Here is a 20,444-nt window from a genome sequence, read left to right as displayed (position 1 = left end):
GCATCAGGCTTACTTCATTCATTTGCATTACCTCATGGATCCCTGTGGACTTTTTAGCCAATGAAAATGGAAGTAAATGCGGCAACTCTTTTTTTACTCTCAAGCATTGTTTCTCCATGAAGGAAACCCATTTAAAAACCAACAAAATATATCTCAGAACAAAATGAAAAAGCCTCTTTTCCATAGAGGCACAGGGCTTATGCTTATTGACAAAATTCATTGATTCATTGTGACATTGCGGTGATTAAGGGAGTGGAGAACAAAAAGGGCCCCATATTATTAGGTGGGGCAGAGAGCGCTAGATTAGGGATGGTTTAGGAGATGGCTAGGGGCAGGTGACAGCTGATTAAGTTGAAATGTAACTAATGAGTAGGATTCCAGCTTAAGCTTGAGGACTGGAGGCTCTAGGTGTAGGAAAACATTATGCAAAGACCTACAGGTAAGAGAAATTAACAGTGATGGGTGGACAGCTATGAGAAATAAAGCTAGACACATAGGCCAAATGTCAAACCATGGTCTTTTTGCCATGTTAGCTTTGTTGTTATTTTGTTAATTTGAAGTGAAAAAATATGACCATCTCACCAACTCCTGTCACATGATGGATTTCTATTAAACTAACATTACAAACTCAGAAGAAACCTCCAGCTTTCTCTCTCCTCTGATAGGCAGGGCATCCATTGCCTCCAATTTTTCTTCTTCAAACTTCCACTTGCATAGTTACCAATCTGGATTTCATTGATCTCTCTGAAATGGTGTTTGATTTCAAAATAAAGAAACTAACTTCCTCATACAGTTTAAATTCTGCTTGTAGATAGCTCAATGCATTAAGGTCTGTTCATTTGTTTTTTTAAGGAAGAACGCTAGATGTATTTTCTCCACAGTAGCTAAGATGCTAATGGACATAAATTGGTCCAAATGTGCTTCACACTGAATTAGGGCCTTCTATTTCTTTACCCAAATTGAGGATTATGATGTTGGAAATGTCAACCTTTATAAGAACTCCTGTGTAAGGTTGGCAAAGTATTCTTTTGAAACATTTCAGGTCTGTGGTTGTGAGCAGCTGCCAACTCTCCCTCTTTGTGTAGTAAAGGGCTAGTTCGGGTGCTGGAACCATTCTGATGTGCTGCTGATGAAATGAGAATTGATCATTTTTCTTTTCTTTTCAGCTCACTCCAGTTGGTACCACAATATTTACAGGATTTTCAGGAGACAATGGAGCTACAGACATAGATGACGGCCCAAATGGACAGATAGAATATGTTATTCAATATAATCCAGATGATCCGGTATGTAAATACCTACTTGCAATGTGACTTCACTTTGAGGAATAAAAGTCATATTTACTTCAGCTGACACTTGTACTATTACATTACACAGCTCTGAAATCACATTAGTAATCATACTATTATTAAAAATGATCTCAAAATTGCATTCTTTTTAATATTTGTTGGGTTTTTCAGGTAATAGTTTAAACTATGTTTCTAGGTATAATAGGCTGTTTTTCCTAAATTTCCATTATGTTTGTGGGCTCAGAAGCATTCTCAATAAACCATTGAAGATGATATAACCAATGTGATGAATATGCTTTATGGAAACTGCAAATTAACACAGGTGCTGCCACCTCTCCGAAAATGAAACCTAAGAGAGAGAAGAGGACAAAGCCTTTAGCAATAGATTTTTTTTAGTAGACCTTGGGATTTCTACCACTTTTTTAGGCTTTTATTTTTGTCCCCTTCCATATATATTTTATATAACAGACAAAATCAGAATTGTTTTGTTGAAGCTGTTTGGAGCGGCAAGTCCTGACTGCTATCTTCCCCTTTTTCTTAGCCCCAGGCAACTTCTCGGAATACCACGGCCTGCTAAAAGTGTAATTTTAAGATCACTTTAGTGAGTAAATTAATGCTTCTCTTTTATGTTGAATATTAGGAGTATATATATTTATTGTATAAACTTTAAACAAACAACCCATTGAGATGTCAGAGATTAAGAACACAATAAGTTCTACTTCACACACTGTGAGAATTAAGTGAATCGTGGATGCATTTCCTCGTTTTCTTCTCAAATATCAGTAAGTGAGGAGGAGTATCTCTATTGCGTAGGAGAGAAAACAGGCTTCTGCGTGAACTAATTTGCCTGGTATCTCACGGCCGCTTCTAAGCTGTGGAATGAGGACTCCAGTTTCAGAGTAGCACACTGTTCCACTCTTCCTCTACTGTGTTCTAATAAAACAGGTGTAGTTCGTGTGTTATGATTTTGAAAAAAATTGGAAAAGTGAAAAAAATAAAAAGCCTATGGGCACAGTAGAGTCAAGGGAAGATTTGGGGGGATTTTTTGGTTTGTTTGTTTCCCCTAAAAGTATGTCTCCACATGTTCTAGGCAGAACAATGAAACCAAAAAACAGGGAGATAATGAGAATGTGGCAAAGAAGGACAATGAGTAGAAAGGGTTATATAAGAAATGGAAAAGATCAAGGAACAGCAGAGGAGAAAAGGGCAAGAGAAACACTTTTAGCTTAAAAGTAGAAACATGCAGCAGACTGCACATTCTATTTCTAAACCATTTATTTCCCTTTCTGTTTAGGTTTTATAAAACAATTGTATGTGTGTTCCATGTTTGTAGCTTATATTTTGTGAAGATCATTTCCTAGTCTACTCCTCAAGCTGTAAAAATGAAACTCCCAACAAATAGACAACAGGCTGGCCATGTATTTTAGGGAAATATTTATTACATTGCATAAAAAACCAAACCTATTCAAGGTTTAGATACAGTGTGAGACAAAAACATATTACTTAGAAAATATTTTTTAGAAGTTTTGTTGGGCTGAATTTTCTTGTTAGCTATGCTATAATTTGTGCTGAATATTTTGCCTTTTCAGGGACCTGTGGGCTTGGCATCAAAAATAATATGTACCTTTTAGTACCTATACATTGGATAAGCCAATCAGCCATGTGCAATTTCCAAATAACAAACAAACAAATAAAAAAAGCCAGAGAGAGAAAGAAGGAAGGAAAGAAAGAAAACTGTACTCTAGTAAGCTAGCACTACTGTGGAATAAGTAAATAAATTATCTGGGCATGGTCCTAATTTAGTGAGTCTAAAGAATAAGACTTCATGACAACACTTAATTTAAGGTATGTTGGAGGAGAAAGCATTAAAGAAGGCACATTCATACAGAGGAAATCCATCTTTAGCCATCATAGAAATTTAGTGTAAACCTCAGTAGGAGTTTCCTCTGTAAGATCTATGAAAGAGAAATACCAGATAATTTATATATTCCACCAATGTTTAGTCTCTAGTAATACTGATAACATTAATAGCACCATAATAGTCTCCTACTAATTTCTTAATTTAAAAAATATTGTATAGATTATAAAACATATTTAACTTGAAAAGTGGTTACCTCTGGCTTTTGCAGATGTAATTATATTCCAAATTAATCTCACTTTGTATGGCAAATAGTAAATAGTACATGGTCTATTCTTAAAACCTTAAAAAGGTTGATTTTTGTTTTTTTGTTTTCCTTCTGATGTTGCATGATGCATGAGCAGAAATCACAAATTAGTGATCTGAAGTTTTATTCAACCCATAGGCATTGTGTTGATCACACACTAATTTAAATAGTTTTTGAGCCAATATCTAAAAATCATGAAATTTCACATTCAAATGTAGATTATTCTTCTCTCTTAGGAAATAGACATATGACATTAGCTGTCCTGATTTCCAATAAGACAACAATCAGCTGAAGTTAAATTGCAGCTTCCCATTAGGAACAAACTCTTGCCATTCATACACTATTTGTATATACACTTCTTCTCCAGCTACTTCATTCATTTCCATTGCCTGCTTTATCCTTATAGAAACTTGCAGATGTCCCTCTTGCCTTAAAATAATGTAAGGTATTATTAGTTAATTCTTCCCATCACTTTATATATGGGCCTCCAGTGTTTCTGATAGAAGTAAATGGAAATCTGAATCATGCTCCCCAGTATGTAATGTGTCATTTTTTCTGGCTACATTCAAGATTTTCTTTCAATCTGGAGTGTTTGGCAACTTGACTATGGCTTGCCAAGGTGTAGTTTTCTTTGAAATTATTGGAGGGGGTGGTTTACTGAACTTCTTTCATCTCTGAATTTGCCTTTCACTAGTTAAAGAAATAATCAGTCATTATTTTTTCAATAGTTTCATGCCTGTTTCCCCCACTACTTTCCCTCTGAGATTCCAATCACCAGTATGTTAGGCATTTAACTCTTGTTCCTCAAGTACAGACTCTGTTGAAATATTTTCAATATATTTTAATTACATGTCTATAAATTGGATATTTCCTATTCATCTGTATTCAATGTCACTGTGTTTTCTGCCATCTCCATTCTGTTCTTACACCTATCTACCTTTTTCATATTTTTATTTCTTTGCTGAGATTCCCAAAATAACATATGAGCATACATATTATTTTTATATATCTGAGTGTAAGCACAGTTATAATACCTACTTTAAAAATCCTTGTCTGCTTTTTCTAACATTGGTCTTCCTTGATTTCCTCTCCATTTCAAAATGAATCACATTTCCTGGTTCATCATGTGTCAAGTTATTTTTAACTCTATCCTGGACATTGCGAATGTTATTTGTGGAGTGTAGCTCCAGGCTGAAGGGGGTTTCAGCTCCAGGCTGAAGGGGCAAGTTCACTCTGGATTCAATGAGACCTAAAAATGACCAAGGAACACTGGGGGTGAAAAAAAGGGCTTATGCTAAGCTTTATTCTCACGGTGGCAGGTCAAGTGCCAGAATCCTGTCCACATCTAGGGCAGTCTGCTAAGTAGTTAATCTGTTCCATGCAAACTGGAGATTTGGGCATAGTTTGTAAGTGGAATTTTGTTCTGTCTCTTTCCACCTTTCTCCTTTGTAATATTCTCCCTTCATTTTCCAACTTTGGTTTCCCAAAGTCTGTCTCCTGATTCTTCAGGCCAGAAAGACTTTAGGCTTTCTATCAGAGTTTTAACTGTCTCCCTGAGGTGCTAAATTTGGCCTTTATTCAGGCTAATTACCATAAAACCAGAAACAGAAAAAAATATGTGGTCTCTTGTTTCAAGTGTCTAACTTGCTCCAGAACATGCCTGCTTTGTTTATCTCTACAGGGATGTCAGGTACTTTTTGTTTGTTTGCTTTCTGTATTTTTTCCAAGCTGCATAGTTATTATTGGTGGAAAGATTGAGTCCAGTGGGAGTTAATCAGTCAGAAAGAAAAATAATGAATTCCCCATAAGTTCCTTTCTTCAGTATATCTTTAAAAGACTACATTTTTTTTTACTCATTTTTTTGCTTCTGAACCATTCTGGTTTCCTAAATATTAGGCAATAACAACAATGATAGAATAATTTAAAGTTCTAACAACAACAAAAATATACATTTATTTCCTTCAGGACTGTAGACCTGCAGTGATAAGGTGATAAGCTGTCAGCTGGTTTGCCACTGGAACTAATTTATAATCAGAAACATTGAAATTTAGATTTATAAATATAAATATTTAGAATATAAATTATAGATTTAGAATATAAATTTAGAAATATAGATATCAGATGTTTTCTCTTTCAGAAAGGGAGAATTGGAGAAAGTATTAAAAAGGGAAGGGAGTTGAGTTGTCTATTTATCTCTCCATGTAAAAAGGGAGGAAAATTCTTTCCAATACAAGAACATATGTGAGCGCATCCTCAGGTCAATATTTCCCTAAATATCAGAGAAGTGAAAGTATAATATCACTTGATATTATTAAGTTGAAAACTTAGCAAATATAATAGTTATCAGTTACCATTACTATATGTCACCATCAGTCCTTTAGACAAGCCTTAGGGATCATCTATTTCTATATACTAAACTATTACAAACTTAGTGGCTTAAAACCAAACATATTTACTTCTGCAGTTTCTATGGTTTAAGAGTCTGGGCTCAGTTTAGCTGGACCCTCAATTTAGACTCTTATAAGGTTGTAATCTAGGTGTTGACTATTAGTTCCCATGTGGAGGCTTGACTAGGACCTTCACAAGTAAACGTCACTAGGCTTCTTCATTCCCAAATGTGTCCTTTCTTTATTTTAAATAAAATTCGATAGAAAGAATGGTGAAAGAAAAGAAAAGCTCGATTTTCAGTCTTCTGATTTTGTTCACGGATTAAATAAAAGTGCCTTCTTTTAGCAAAGAGTGCAACATTTGACAACTGAAATTGTCAAACAAGTACAAGTCACCACTTTCCCTCCCGCTGCTGCAGTAATGGGAGAAAAACATATTTAGGTGAAACATTCATTGGCCTGAGTCCCTGGATGATGACATATACTTAACCCACTTGCTGACAGTGACTAAGAAAATTTAAAAAGTGGATAAGAGATAAAAATGTTTTACATTAAGCTATCAGTTTGGGGGTTTTGTTCCTGCATGATAACCTATCCTTTCTTGACTGATGTATTTAGACAAAAGTAATTTAGTAAATACCTCATTATTAAAGCCCTCTAGACAGTGAACTAGAAGAATTTGTACTGTGCTTATCACAGTTATTGTGAAATATTATTTTTGCGACTTCTTGGTAATACAAAGTAAGGCCATCAATAATGCATTTAACTAATTAGATTGTTTACGAAAGAAGAGGAAAAAGCTCTTTAGTTTAAGATGGATCAGAATTTCTCATCACATGTCACGCAGACGTTTTTCATTTTGGGGAATTAATCTTATATGGAAGAATGCCATATAATAGATATCAGTCTGGTATTTTGATCCCATTGTTAAGTCAGATTGATAAGACTTCATGCACTATACTATCAGAGAACTCTTCTTATCATAAACTTTTTATTTTTTTCATGCCAGACTGAAGTGACCTTTATTTATCATTTTAAGCATTTGGACCTGAAGGGGTAAGGAGGGAGCTGATGGCGTATCCCTTACAGTAGTCTCCAGCGCACCTAGTGAGCAGCAACTGCAGCTTTATTAACTACCCCCACCACTCAGCAGAGTGCCAAGGACATTTGAACAGTATGCTTCTCTCTTGGAGGCATTAGTGTGGTGCTTCAGTGCATGCTAATATTTTTATCAGCTCCTGAGTGAACAGTCCTTTTGTAATATTCTTGAGTCTCTATAGCTTTGAGAGCATTGAGAAAAAAGATCAGACATCATTTCTTTTGCAATGGGTAAGCATGTAATACATTTGACTTTCCTGAGTCAGAAAGTTTAAACCACAGTTTCAATGCAAAATGTTTTTAACAAATCATCATCCTGAAGTAGTTTTGCCTATAAGACAAAGTCCAAATTTCAGATACTATTGAAATACCTTGGGCTAAGCAAAAACAATGTTGCTTACTTATAAGTAAGTTACTAAGAATGTTACGTTTTTCCAGGTACTTTATATCATGGCAGTCTCATGGCCCTGTAAAGTCATATTTTTCTTCTTTTACAGTGAATACTCATATTTAATTAAGCCATTATCTAAAGTCTATTTGTGTAAAACTTTGAAACAGGTCTTTATTCTGTGTAATTCTGTGACATTTTAACTTCATGGCATATATGCCACTGAAACCAACCAGAGACTTCTTAATACAATTTCCTGGGAAATTAGTTGGAACAAGGTGAACTGCATTGTAATCTTTAATGTATCCTTAAATGTACATATGTATGTTTCATGTGTATGTGTGTATAGCAGAGAGGGAGAAGTTTGTATAAAACAGAAATAATGATCAAAGTATTGATATTCTACTAGGAACAAATTAATGTTGCTGCTCAAAGTCCAGTCCCTTCTGAGTGGACAAGTGCTATGTGATCTTGCTTAATACTCCACTTCTCATTTCAGGTAACTTAGATTATGGGATTCATCCCATCAATGGTACAACCTATGGATGGATCAGCAGCTAACGGCATGGTCCCTGATTTAATTAGTGACCAGGTTAAGAGTGAATGGACACTGATTAGCACACAGAGTTGGTACTGCTTATTGGGAATAAGAAATAGAGTCACAGTCATTCTTACCATGAACAAATGGGGAAATCCTAGAAAAAGAGAGAGAATGAGTGAGAGAGACTGCTTCCAGAAAGATATAGAAAAATAATAAGAGAATTTATAGTCCCTGAGAGACAGCTACATCTTCCTTGTTCCCTAAACTCCTACCACTTCCCAGTTACAGGCCTAGTGGGGCATATTCGTACCTTGGCTCTGTCCTTAGATAGCCAGGAAATAGATTTGCACAAATATGCATGTGTATGTGTGTGTCTATAAAAGATAAATCTCTTCTTTTGAACTGAATCTCTAGTCCTTATGATTGAATGGAGAATGTCACAAACAATATTTGTAAATATAGCATTGATATGAGAGGCCAAACAGAATATTTCCTGCTTCCTAAAAAAATGATGAATGACCAAGCTCTTAGCTGAGAATAGCATTAAGTACCCCATATTCTATTTCCAGAGCATCTGACTGTGGGGCCCCAACACCTCCTTTTGGGACTGGTAGAGGGGTGTTATTTTTTCTACAGTGGTACTACCCTAGCTTCTCACATAAAATAGAGAGAGTCACTGGGCATGGAGTCATCTCTGGAGAAAGACAGAACTGATAGAATGTCTACATTCCATCTCTTCTTTGCTAAAGATAGTGTGAGTGTGTGTGTGTTGGGGTTGCCATTACATTTGCCTCCTAAACTTTTCCCATCATTCCAGCAGTGATAAATCACTTAAACTGTCCTATGCTCTCGCTTATTAAATGGAGGATTGCCCCCTGTCAGATAGTTGCTGAGTCACTAAACTACCATGGGTCTGTGACGGGCCTTTCTTGATGGACACCAGATGTTTGGTGCCTGTGGGTATGAAAAGGCTTAGCCACCATTGGATTTCCCACATTAATACTGTGCAGGTAGAGGTCAGTATTTCAATTCCCATCACCCAAATAACCCAGAGCCAGTTTGTATTTTACAGAGCCCTGTACAAAACTAACAGAAAGAGGGCCATGCCCATACTTCCAAAATATAGGTTGCTTATGGAAATTGGTGTTGCTATGATCCTACATCCCTCTGCTTTATTGCTGATCCTGAGCTCTAAGCATTAGAGAGAGGAAAACAAACAGTAGTGGAGAAAGAATGCAGACTCCACCTCCCCTCCTACCTTAAACAGCTCTTTGACAAGGTCATAAGACTGGAAAGTTTTCTAAGACACACACATACACACTCTCACACATATCAGAGCTACCAAAAAGTTATAGATACCTTCTGACATATTGTTTATTATTAAGGGAGTCAGGATTAGACAAAGCATAGTTTTTAGGAATTACTAAAAATGGAAAACATTTAATGCTCATCTCATATTACCTTTGGCAGTCTTCACTTGAAGTACATTTAAAAGTTCCATCTCCTAGTCCATTGTTTCTCAAAGTAAAACCCAAACCATCTACATGAGAAGCACTTCAGAGTTTTGTTAGAAATGCAGACTTCTGAGGATTTCTGGAATTTCTGGAACAGATACTTGAATCTACAATCAAAATGATACATTTCTGTGATCCTTACACTTGGAGAATCATTATCATATTCCTTTATGGCTTTGTCATACAATATTTTTTTAAAAACTCTGTTTTCTTACTAAATTTTGTTTTTTATTCCTTAATTAAAACTTAAGAAATATTATTAGAGCAAGGCATTTACTATTGAGTTCCAATATTTTTTTTCTGATAGAGGGAAAAATAATAAGCATCCTAAAGATATATCCACAGTTTGCATTTAATTTGTCTCATGATTATTATTCTATTGTTTTCTTAGGCAGAAGGATACTGTATAAATACTTGCTTAATTAATAAATTAGTTAATTTTAATGCCAGGCTTTCCATATGCAATACTTCATGAGCAACATTAAATCATGGAGCAGATATTTCTTCTTATGTTTCTTAGAAGGTAAGTGTTAGTGAAACACCTCATAAAATAAAAATCTCAGATATCTATAAAACATGGTTTTAGCTAATAAGGATAAAGTTCAATTAAAAAGTGCCCTTAAGAAAAATAAAATCTTCAATTACTAACTGTATTGTTTGTAGTAATTCTACAAATGTCCAATGCAAATTTTCAACTAAAACAAGGTCAAAAACATCCATTAAGTTGCTTTGTTAAAGACATAAAGATAAGTATTTTCACATCACAGAGATCCTTGAGAGGATCCGTGAGGGGAAACAGAAAATACACGAAAAACAAATGTTGTTTAGAAAAAAAGTAATGTAACATCAGAGCAAAGATTAAATCCTAAATCAGATGACAAAAAAGATTTCCTTGAGTAGATTTGCAAGATTTACGACCCAGGGAAATGAGCTATAGGATGGTTAGGCAGGATATAAACAGGAGCAAATGTCAGGTATGAAGAGTCATGGCATATAAGGAAAAGAGAGGTAGGTTGAGGATACATAGACAGGAGATAATCATGTATCATAGTTCTTTCAGTTGCAAATAATAGAAAAGTAAATTAAAAGTGGCTTAGCCAACAAGGCCATTTATTATTTCTTCTAAGATGCTGTTCAGAAATGGGGTGGTATCAGGATTTATTCAGCAGCTCAGAGACAATACAAATCCAGGCTCTTTGCATTTTCTGCTCTTCCATCTTCAGCATTTTACTTACTTTTGATTAACTTTGTCACTAGTCCTAAAATGGCTGCAGAAAGTTTCCGGTTTTGTATCCTTGTAGCAACATCTCTTAGCAGAAAGGAGGTATTTTTTTTCCTTATCTCTCTTTATGATTAAGAAAAATTCTCAGATGTACACAGATTAGATCTCATGTACATTTCCAAAACAATCACTGGAAAGAACAGTGGAATTACCATGGATTAGATTAGTCAAGACTCATCCCATTTAGGAGCATAGCCTCCCCTACAGCATGAGGCCCTAGTTATCTAACTCATGTGAAGTTCTGAGAATAGGGATGAGGTGTTTTATGTTAAGCAATCCTCAGTGTTTTCCATATATATGCTAGGAATTAGTATATATATATCTGTAGTTATTGAGTTTCTAAAATTTAGCAATAACACTGAGTTGTATTTTACAATATATATAGCAATTACTGAAGTTTTCTTTATAATTAACTTAGATATTTATGACAATTCATTTCTACATTCCCCTGGCATGATTGAGAGCCCTACTCATTGGTATATTTAAATAGCATATAAGAAACGTTTAAATAGGAAAAAATTTAGGGAAAATGTCAAATGCCTGTTTTTAATTGTAAATATCCTTTATGATACATTTTCAGTGTTTATACTTAATATCATTATTTTTTAAATCATTATATCCAAGAAAGATCTTCGAGGCCAATTACAGGAACACAGAATAAGTCATTTAAAAATAGTTATCAGTGTGAACTCTGTGTGTATTCATATGTAGCGGAAAGTAAGGGGATCAGGGAGGGAAGGAGAGAAATAGGAAACAGGAGAGATCACAACTGTAGATACTGAAGGTTAATTTGCCCACATTTCCCTCATTGAGCCTGAGAAGGGAGATTTGAGTCAAATATTCTCTCATTAAGTCCCACTTCCTACATGATTAGTCAAGACTCATCCCAGTTAGGGGCATAACCTCCACTACAGCATCAAGCCACCAGTTATCTGAACTCATGTGGAGGGTGTACACACACACACACACACACACACACACTGCTTTCTTTCTTCCCTTCTCCTTCTTTAGCTTCCTCTTCCCACCTCCTTTTTCTCTTCCCTTCCTCCCCCTTCAACTCCTGCAACAATCTAACATAGATCCAAGCTAGTATTTCATCTGTTGCTCACAACCACCACATAATCACAACTATACAAACCAAACAAACAAGCAGAGAAGTTCCAGTGCTGGAAGTAAAACTGATTTGTTGTAGTTATTGAGATAACTAATTTTTCATTCTTCAAAGTGGCATGAAAATACAAGAGTGATGTAAGATCTTTTTAAGGGTGAGACTGATCTTATAAATTACATTCTCTTGAGGTAGGAATGCTCTGGCCTGCACTGAGGACTGCTTATACAGGAATGGTAGTGCTGGAAGGCATTTTAGAGATTGTCCTTATGAACTGCTTGTTACCTGGAAAAAGTTTAACTCCTGACAGTGTAGGAGACTTAACTAATGAGCAGCGGTTCTGAGGTCGGAAAAAAAATTGACCTATAACACAGATTGTTTTTCACAAAAACACAGAGTTTCAAGTTAATAGTTGCATTTAATACTTGAAAATGCTGAGACTACAGAATGGGCACTGATTTTAAAAAGGATATTATGTAGAAACCACAGATTGCAATGTTTGAATTCTTTGGTGATAAAACAAATGGTAAATGATAATATGGTAACAAGGAAACTATTATAGAAAGCAGGTTACCTGGTTATTTTTAGCAAAGGGCTCTGCTGAAACCTATTGACCAAAAGGAAAAGTTTTTAGAAATGATAAGAATATTAAACCTGAAGCTTACACTGACATTCTGTTTTCGGATAATAAACATGCTATCTGTAATTTTCAAAGGTACTGAACTATAATACCAAATTCTCTAGTTCATTATATACTCAAATGGCCTGAAGTCTATATCTTTGCTATTTGCAGGCATCAAATGACACCTTTGAAATTCCCCTCATGTTGACTGGAAATGTAGTGTTAAGGAAGAGGCTCAACTATGAAGATAAGACTCGCTACTTCGTCATCATCCAAGCAAATGTGAGTATTCAATTTCTCGTTCTTTCTTCTTGGGAACTTACAAAGTAAAAAACTTGTCCAAAATGTGTAAGTGTTCTTAGAGTAACTTATGGCCTCCACAGGGTAGCCCTGCCCTTGGTGTAATTTACGTGTTTTATTCTTCTAGTTGGGAACTGATATGGAATGGGGCAGGAGGATTGTTTCTACTCACTGTGGTCGTCACTCTATGAATCACTCATACCCACTATTCCGTAATTTGTTTCAAGCTTATACTGAAGTATTTCTTAAAGTGTGAGCCACCAAACATGTGTACCAGAATCACCTTGGTGAAGGTAATAAAAATGCAGATTCCCGGACCCAAATTCAGACCCTCCGAATAAAAAATTCAAAGGTTAAAAGTGGAAAACCTGCATTTTGTATTAGCTCCCAGGGGATTCCAAAGTACACTAACAGTAGAAAACAACTCTCAGATTGGTCCTCTTTTCCCCCATTGATATCACTCATTGAATAGCTGCTCCCTGGATATCAGCTACTTTGACCACAGACATGGTATGTAGACAACAGTAACAGAAAATCTGAAAAATATTGCTTTAATAGCAAGGACATTTATTATTATTATTATCATTATTATTATTATTATTATTCCAATTCCTTATATGGCAGGTGCTAATCCAATGGTCATATACATCACAACTGCATTTCAAGTTAAGTATAAGAAGGTGAAAAGGAGGCAAAACTAGGACTCATTTTATGTTTGACACTCCTTTTATTAGAGAGGAAATTTCCCCAGAGTCCTGTCCCACCCAGCTTCCTCTTACAGAACTGGACCATGTGAGTCAGCATACAGAAAGGCAGGTTGAGGATGTGTGTACGTGGTAAAGGGGAATGAGAAAATCATTTCTGGATTATACCAAGTATGGTTCATCTCCTGGGGCTGGGCACATGGACAACCTGAAAAAAAAATTACAGCAAGAAAAATGGGGTATTATAGCAAAAAGAATTTACAGAGCTGGCCACAGATAGCTTCTATTGAAAAAGTTTCATAGCAAGTGACAGGACAGTGGTTCTTAACAAGTTTATATGCAACAGAATGTCACTAAATGGCCATTTTTTTTGCCTTTCTTAGACATATTTTGCCAGAAAGGGATGTGTGCATGTGTGTGTGTGTGTGTGTGTGTGTGTGTGTGTGCCTGCGTGTATAGTATAAGTAGAAATCAAACTTTTGAGGCTAAATTTCTAGAATTTCATTCCTAATTGTTGCTTTTTATTTGTTTTATTTTGGTCTTTTTAAAATTCCAAGTCTTGGTGTCATCCAGTGGCAGAGACTACAGTAAAAATTGTGGATATAGGAAAAACTAAACTCTGTTAGGAGGGGCCTCTCAGAGCTCCTCAAAAACACTGAAAACTTTGTTTAGAAATGTTTCTGTGCAAGTAGAAATGTGAAGAAAAGATACAATTTCCCTTGCTTAACTCAGGATAGCTAATAAAATTTAAAGACAAGTTAGATTGCTGTGAAATAACATTTGAAAGCTAGTTTTTATTGTGCTATTTAAAATGAGCGAATTTTTTTAAAGAAATGAAAGCTGAAAGAAATCTGAATTGCTGTCTAATCTAAAATATTTATAAAGACATCTGGAACAATTTGTATTCAATTCTCTAGACTACTTATAACTGAAGGAGAGAGAAAAACTAGCATTTCAAGGATAAAATGAATTAGAAGGATATGTATGACTCATCAAAAAGGAGGAATGGAATGGTGTGAAGTTAAAGAATATGTTAAATTATCTGTAATAATTTTTTTATTATAAATTTAAATCATACAGTACAGAATGTGAATGTTAAATAGAGGCAATTATAAATTTTTTGGTGTTTCGTAGAGTTTTCAGAATTATTTCCTTTTAATAGTTGTAGAATGCATCCAAAATTAGGATGCATTAATTGATTCAACTAAACTTTGGGGCCTTTTTTGTTTTGTTTTTGGCATGGAACTGATAGCTACCTCAAGACTTTTGCGAAAGGCAGTGAGTGGTGAAATCATGAACTCTGGAACCATACTGCCTGGATTCAAATTCCAATTTTACCAATTATTATCGTGTGACTTTGGGCATACTCTGTATGTCAGTTTCATAACTAGTAAAATGAGAATATTAATGAAACATATCACATAGAGTTCTTGTGAGGATTAGTGAGTTAGCAAATGCAAAATGCACTTAGATTAATGTTTGGAATATATTTTTGTATCATTACAGTATTACATAAACTACTGAAGTACCAGAACATTTTTATTTAAAAAATAGATACTTAAAAAATGGAATTACTATGAGAAAAATTATATATATGTACGAATATATATATATATATATGTATATACTTTAATATTAGTAAGTAAGTCCATATTATTTTCCAAAGTATCATACCATGTCACAATCCTAAAAATGATAAAGAATGCCCATTGCCTCTACATTTTAGATATATAATTTACTTAAAATAGCAGACTTTTGGAGCTGGGAAGTTGGCTCATACTTACTTGAGGGCTGATTTTAGGTATTTCTTCCCAACTCCAAGTTCAGTGAGATCACATTTGTGGTCATAATGGGAGTATTTATAGTATAGAAAGTGACTAATGCTACAAATTAAAGCTGCTTGTCTCAGAGGATGGTTGTTAAAGTTTGCTGCTTTGTATACACCAATATTCATGTAATTTACATCTTTGTTTATATAGGATAATGGTATCCATATATCATTATATCTTTTTATTTTTTAATATTCTTTGTTTCTATAGTTATTTTGTTGATGGTATGTAAGCCCAAATGTAAGCCACGTGCATTAAAAAGCTACATTTTCTCCTGGAGTTGTAGGAGAGCTGAAATAGGAGCTCTATTTCAAAACAAAATCTATTTTTCTTTTAAACTAGATGGTATCTAAAAGGTTAGAGGTCTGAAGACAAATTACTGAACCTTACTCAACTTTGGCCTGGCTCCATTTATGATACAAAGATTTAATTTTGTGAGAAACACGTTCACTGGTCCAAACTCAGTAAGTGGACACAGAGACAAAGAGAACAGCAGAGGGAGGCTTTAATGACGGCCTTGTAAGATCCGGTGTCTGGTGGGCAGGCGCACTCAGGGTAGTTACAGAAGAAATTTATTTCTTGCACCGGAGTCCCTCCCCTAGTTCCTCATTGGCTGAGTATTACAGGGTTCACATTCTTTCCCAGATGTTGCCTAAGCAAGTTATATCCATATTAGGCTTTCTTTACATTTGTCCTAATTTTATTGGCTGATTCAAAACGTTTTTTTCCCTGAATACACACAGCCTGTTCCATCTCAATTTTCTTCCCCATCCCAGCCTGAGCGACTTCCTGGCATGTACATTGCCACCTGTGTGGGCTTTTTGTCAATACCTCATTGTTTAAACATTTAAATCCCCTGGTGGGAATAAATCACATTTAGGTTTTATGTTTTTTGTAACAATTTGCAAAGGGAACTACTTGAATTTCATGTAGTTGGAAAGTTCATTTTTGTCCATGTGAACATGTCAGGATTCTTAAACTGAGAGTTTTGGCTAACTCAAATTCAAAAACTTATCATTTGTTTTCTTGAGAATATTTGCAACATTATAATTGCCCACAATTTACTCTAAATATGAATATGCAATGAGATTATGATTAATTCTAGAAAACAGAAGGAAAAAATCAAAAAGAAAGTTTAGAGAAGTACAGAGATTGATGAGTTTTCCTTCTGCTGAAATTTTTAATAGATTGTATTACCAGACTCCACTTTTGACATGTTACTTTAAATCACAAAGGAATCAAACTCATCCCTTTATATCTAAATATTCTTCAAAGCCAAATATCTTTTGTATTACTGTTATCCTGAGGGAAATACTAAGGGTTCTTTAGTACTCTTAAGTTCTTAATTGTCAGAAAGAATAAGTTTACATTTAATTTAGAATCGTAGTGTGAGTAATTTCTGAATTATCATTAATAGGGCTATTCTATATTTTCTCAAGCATCACAAATCTAAAGGGATCCTAGCTGTTTTCATAACAAAATATTATAATTTCTAAAAAAAACATAGCATTACTATTTCTTATCTCTGTCTTAATAGTTATAAATATTCAAAAATGTATGTAAACATTGCAATTATATGGGTTTGGTTTTTAAAAAATCATTTTCTATACCTCTGGATTTTAACCTATGTAAACAACTCCTCAGAAATAGCCCCCATCCAAACTTCCCTCACCTCTGTTACCTATTGATACATGGAGTAAGTTCTATTTTATACCCATTCTTTTTTGTGCTGCCAGTTTCTTGGGCGTATGTTGGAGAGTGGGAATGAAAGTGGAGGATGATGGTTGACAGTTTAACAAATGTTTATAAAATATTCAAGCAATGGAGATACGTAAACAAGTGGATATGTAAAATATACTATTCTGCCTATTAGTACTCATAAAAATTAAGGAAACTTAGGTAAATATCTCTAACAAAAAGACCTTTTCAAAGAAAGAAAAAAAAATGTCACTTCTAAAGTAATTTAGGCCAAGGCAATCTCGCTGCTGTGATTTTCTTTCTTGAATAAAGCAATCTAACAGAATCAAGTTTCTAGGATAAGTTTTAAAACTTCAGTCAGTGATACTCCATGTACCACTTGAGACCAGAAGCAAAACAAACACCTCTGTGCTTAGGTAACTGGGTCAGTACAGAAGAATCAGGGCAACTTATATGTGACATTTTTTTTTCTCTACTGCAAATACCTGATAAGGTAATGAAAGAATCCTTAATATATGTATCTATGGGTGAGTCTGTTAGGCAATTCTAGACATCTCGTTAGATAACAAACCACTGAGTATGTCCATGTCGAAAGTCTCTGTATCCTAAAGCCTCAAAAATAAATCAGAATATCATGTCTCTTTCACACTCATTTTCAAAATGGGTTTTGTACAATTTCATAGTATTTGTTAGAGTCTACTTCTTTCCTGGCTCCACTCCACACAACTAATATTTAACTTAATACACTTCTAAATACAGAGCAGGTATTGAATGACTTAGAAATTAGCATTTATCTCTAGATAGAATAGCCCTATTAATGATAATTCAGAAATTACCAGAATTATCATAGAATAATTGATATTTAAGCCATTTTACAGCAAGAAAGCCTTTTGATTGGTATTGCAGGAATTGGAAGGAATTGAAGTCTTACTTATCATCTGACAGTTAGAGGCATTTTTTGCCTTAACATTATCCCAGCTGAAATGTTTGCAATTTTACAAAATGTGCATTGTAAATTTTATTTGCAATGTAAAATCTTACAAATGTTTGCATTTTATGAAATGTACCTTGCATTGTGACACTGATTTAATTATATCTGGGCTTTTTATAAGAGAAACTGTTTTGAAGTTCTAGTAGGCACTAAAACGTTAGTTCTTCCTTGTATTGATGAAGATTTCTACTTATTTAGTAAATAATTCATTCCAAAACAGTGGATATCTTTGATATGCCAGACATGATGTTACAATATCATTCCAAAGTGTTGTGCATTGTGTAGTCATAATATGGTGCTGGAGGATAGAAGTCTGAGTAAAGGTGCTAAGGATTCAGGGACAAGGTCCGTACCACTTCCTTGTGAGGCACTGACACAAGGATCCAGCTAGGTCAAATCCCACCCTCTGCTGAATATCCTCAGGGCTTTCTTGATTCTGTGTTGAAGATATGTGTATGCTGAAATTCCTGCATGTCAGTTTTACAAGGATTATTCTTTGTGTCACTTACAATCCCTGGCATTGTTGGTTTTTTCTTCAGCAAGAAAGAATTACTCACAATTTTAAAGTAGTGATTTATTTTTATGGTAGATAAGTCAGCTTCATGCAATTAAATCTTTAATGTTGGCAAATGTGCAAATGATATGTGAAATACTAATGCATATTGAGAAAATATAAATTAAACAAACTTGAATGACTTTTAAAAGAGATACGTTGCCTATTATAGTCACAGTTTCCTAAATTAATGAAATATTATCTCATTATTAAATGTTTTAAATTTTTAAATATTTTCTTTCTGAAAAGGAAAGAAGAGAAATGAGGAAGGAAAATGGAGGAGAAGAAGGAAGGGTTTTTTTTGTTAGTTTTTAATGTTTTGGATTCTCACATAGCAGTGAACTAAAATGTAAACTTCGTGAAATCACATAAAATATTTATGCAAATAATTGTTTTATTTATGTCACTCTCAGTTTAGAATATTATTTCTTTTATTGAGAACAGTCTTGATAAGTAGCCTTTTACTAGAAAGAGCAAAAGGTTTTTTTAATTTGGTTTTTATCTTAATCGCCAGGGGCTTTGTTTAAGATGAAATTTGGTTCTGAACTGAGAGAAGAGCATTATGGATTAACACCTTCATGGGCTTTCCAGTTATTAGTGTTCATGAGACCCATTTTCTTATCTCCCTTTATGATACATGTATGTGACAAATCATGATGAATCTCTCCATGTGTAGAAACTATGTTGGCAGTTTTCATTGCTGCAGCTCTGTTCATAGTAGCAAAGCAGAGCAGAATTTGTTACCCCAAATATGCCTTTTTGGCATAAGAATTTTTTAGGCTTTTTTTTCCAAACAGCAGACACCAGAGATGCTCTGAAAACCAAGTGGAAGTTATTCTCTTCTTTATTAACAGCCATTTATATTTGTAAGGGGGATTTCCATTTGTAAGGGTGTCTGCCTCTCTGTACCTGGGAAAAGAGGATAATTAAGTCTGTAGAAACTCATCAGTGGACAAGATGTGGACTTGAGTCTGGATAACAACCATACCCATGTTTACTGTGCTTTATCTGAAAACCCAGCTTCTACTTATTCCAATACCTTCTTTGGTTTTTAGTTGGAAATGGTATTTAAGGTAGTGGCTTGGGCCAGTTTGGGGAGTTATTCAGTTTTCCTGGGTCTTTCCCATGTATACAGTAGGTATACATGTTTTGAAACTTCTGCTTGTTTTTCTCTTGTTTATCTTTTATTATTATTATTATTATTATTATTATTATTATTATTATTGTTGTTGTTGTTGTTGTTGTTGTTGTTGTTGTTACTGGGAGGTCTCAGCCAAGAACCTCGAAGGGCAGAGGGAAAATTGTCTTTCCTCCCCCACAATAGGTTCTTGTCTTTTGTTTTTTCACTTAGAAATTCACATTTTTATAGATTAACACTTTGTAAGCAGTAACTTTTCCTTATATGAAATAAAAGTCTACATTACATGTTTTGGTAAATATACACCCTCTTTTATGCACTTGTATCCATTTTGTAGAGTAGTGGCAATGCCCTGTACAAGCAGAGAATGGTGAGTGACACATTCGTTGCCGACAGACTGAAAGACAGGCTAGAAAACACGGTGACTTGGTAGTAACAAACAAAGTCTAAGGTTGAATGGCATGTAAGTGTAGAAGTACTGTTTCTGGGGTATTAAAATATTTTTTGTTACATTCAATATCATATAAAATGTTATTAACTTAATATTTTTCATAGATTGATTTGACCTTTTTAAAAACTTCATCTTAAGCAATCATGCAAATGGTAGGCCTAGATGACCTTCTCAAACGAAAAGCAAACTTTCTCATGTATTCCTGATGGAGATAATTTCACAGCTTGGAGCAAGTCTTCTATAGAAGTCAGGCTCCTGCCCTCCCCCAGAAACTGGGAGACCGGGTCTTTACATTCCTCAAGTATTACATTTCAAAGGGATGATTCTCAGGTCCTTTAGAAAGTATCCTGGGCTGTAAAACTGGCAAAAGTTTGAACTGGGGGCAG

The 20,444-nt window shown here is 34.7% G+C and overlaps 1 protein-coding gene across 3 annotated transcripts in view; it reads left to right on the top strand.

Moving 5' to 3' along the window:
- PCDH15 (protocadherin related 15) overlaps positions 1–20,444 on the top strand; it is a 761,207-nt gene that overhangs the window by 290,102 nt on the left and 450,661 nt on the right. For all 3 annotated transcript variants that reach the window (XM_057505880.1, XM_057505879.1, XM_036928766.2), the window contains 2 exons: positions 1,167–1,286; positions 12,566–12,676. In XM_057505880.1, coding sequence (XP_057361863.1) covers positions 1,167–1,286; positions 12,566–12,676 — 231 coding nt within the window. The remainder of the gene's footprint in view (positions 1–1,166; positions 1,287–12,565; positions 12,677–20,444) is intronic.

The sequence above is a fragment of the Manis pentadactyla genome, chromosome 8 (assembly GCF_030020395.1).
Source record: "Manis pentadactyla isolate mManPen7 chromosome 8, mManPen7.hap1, whole genome shotgun sequence".
NCBI classification, from domain to species: Eukaryota; Metazoa; Chordata; class Mammalia; order Pholidota; family Manidae; genus Manis; species Manis pentadactyla.
This window is presented reverse-complemented; position numbering and strand designations above follow the sequence as displayed.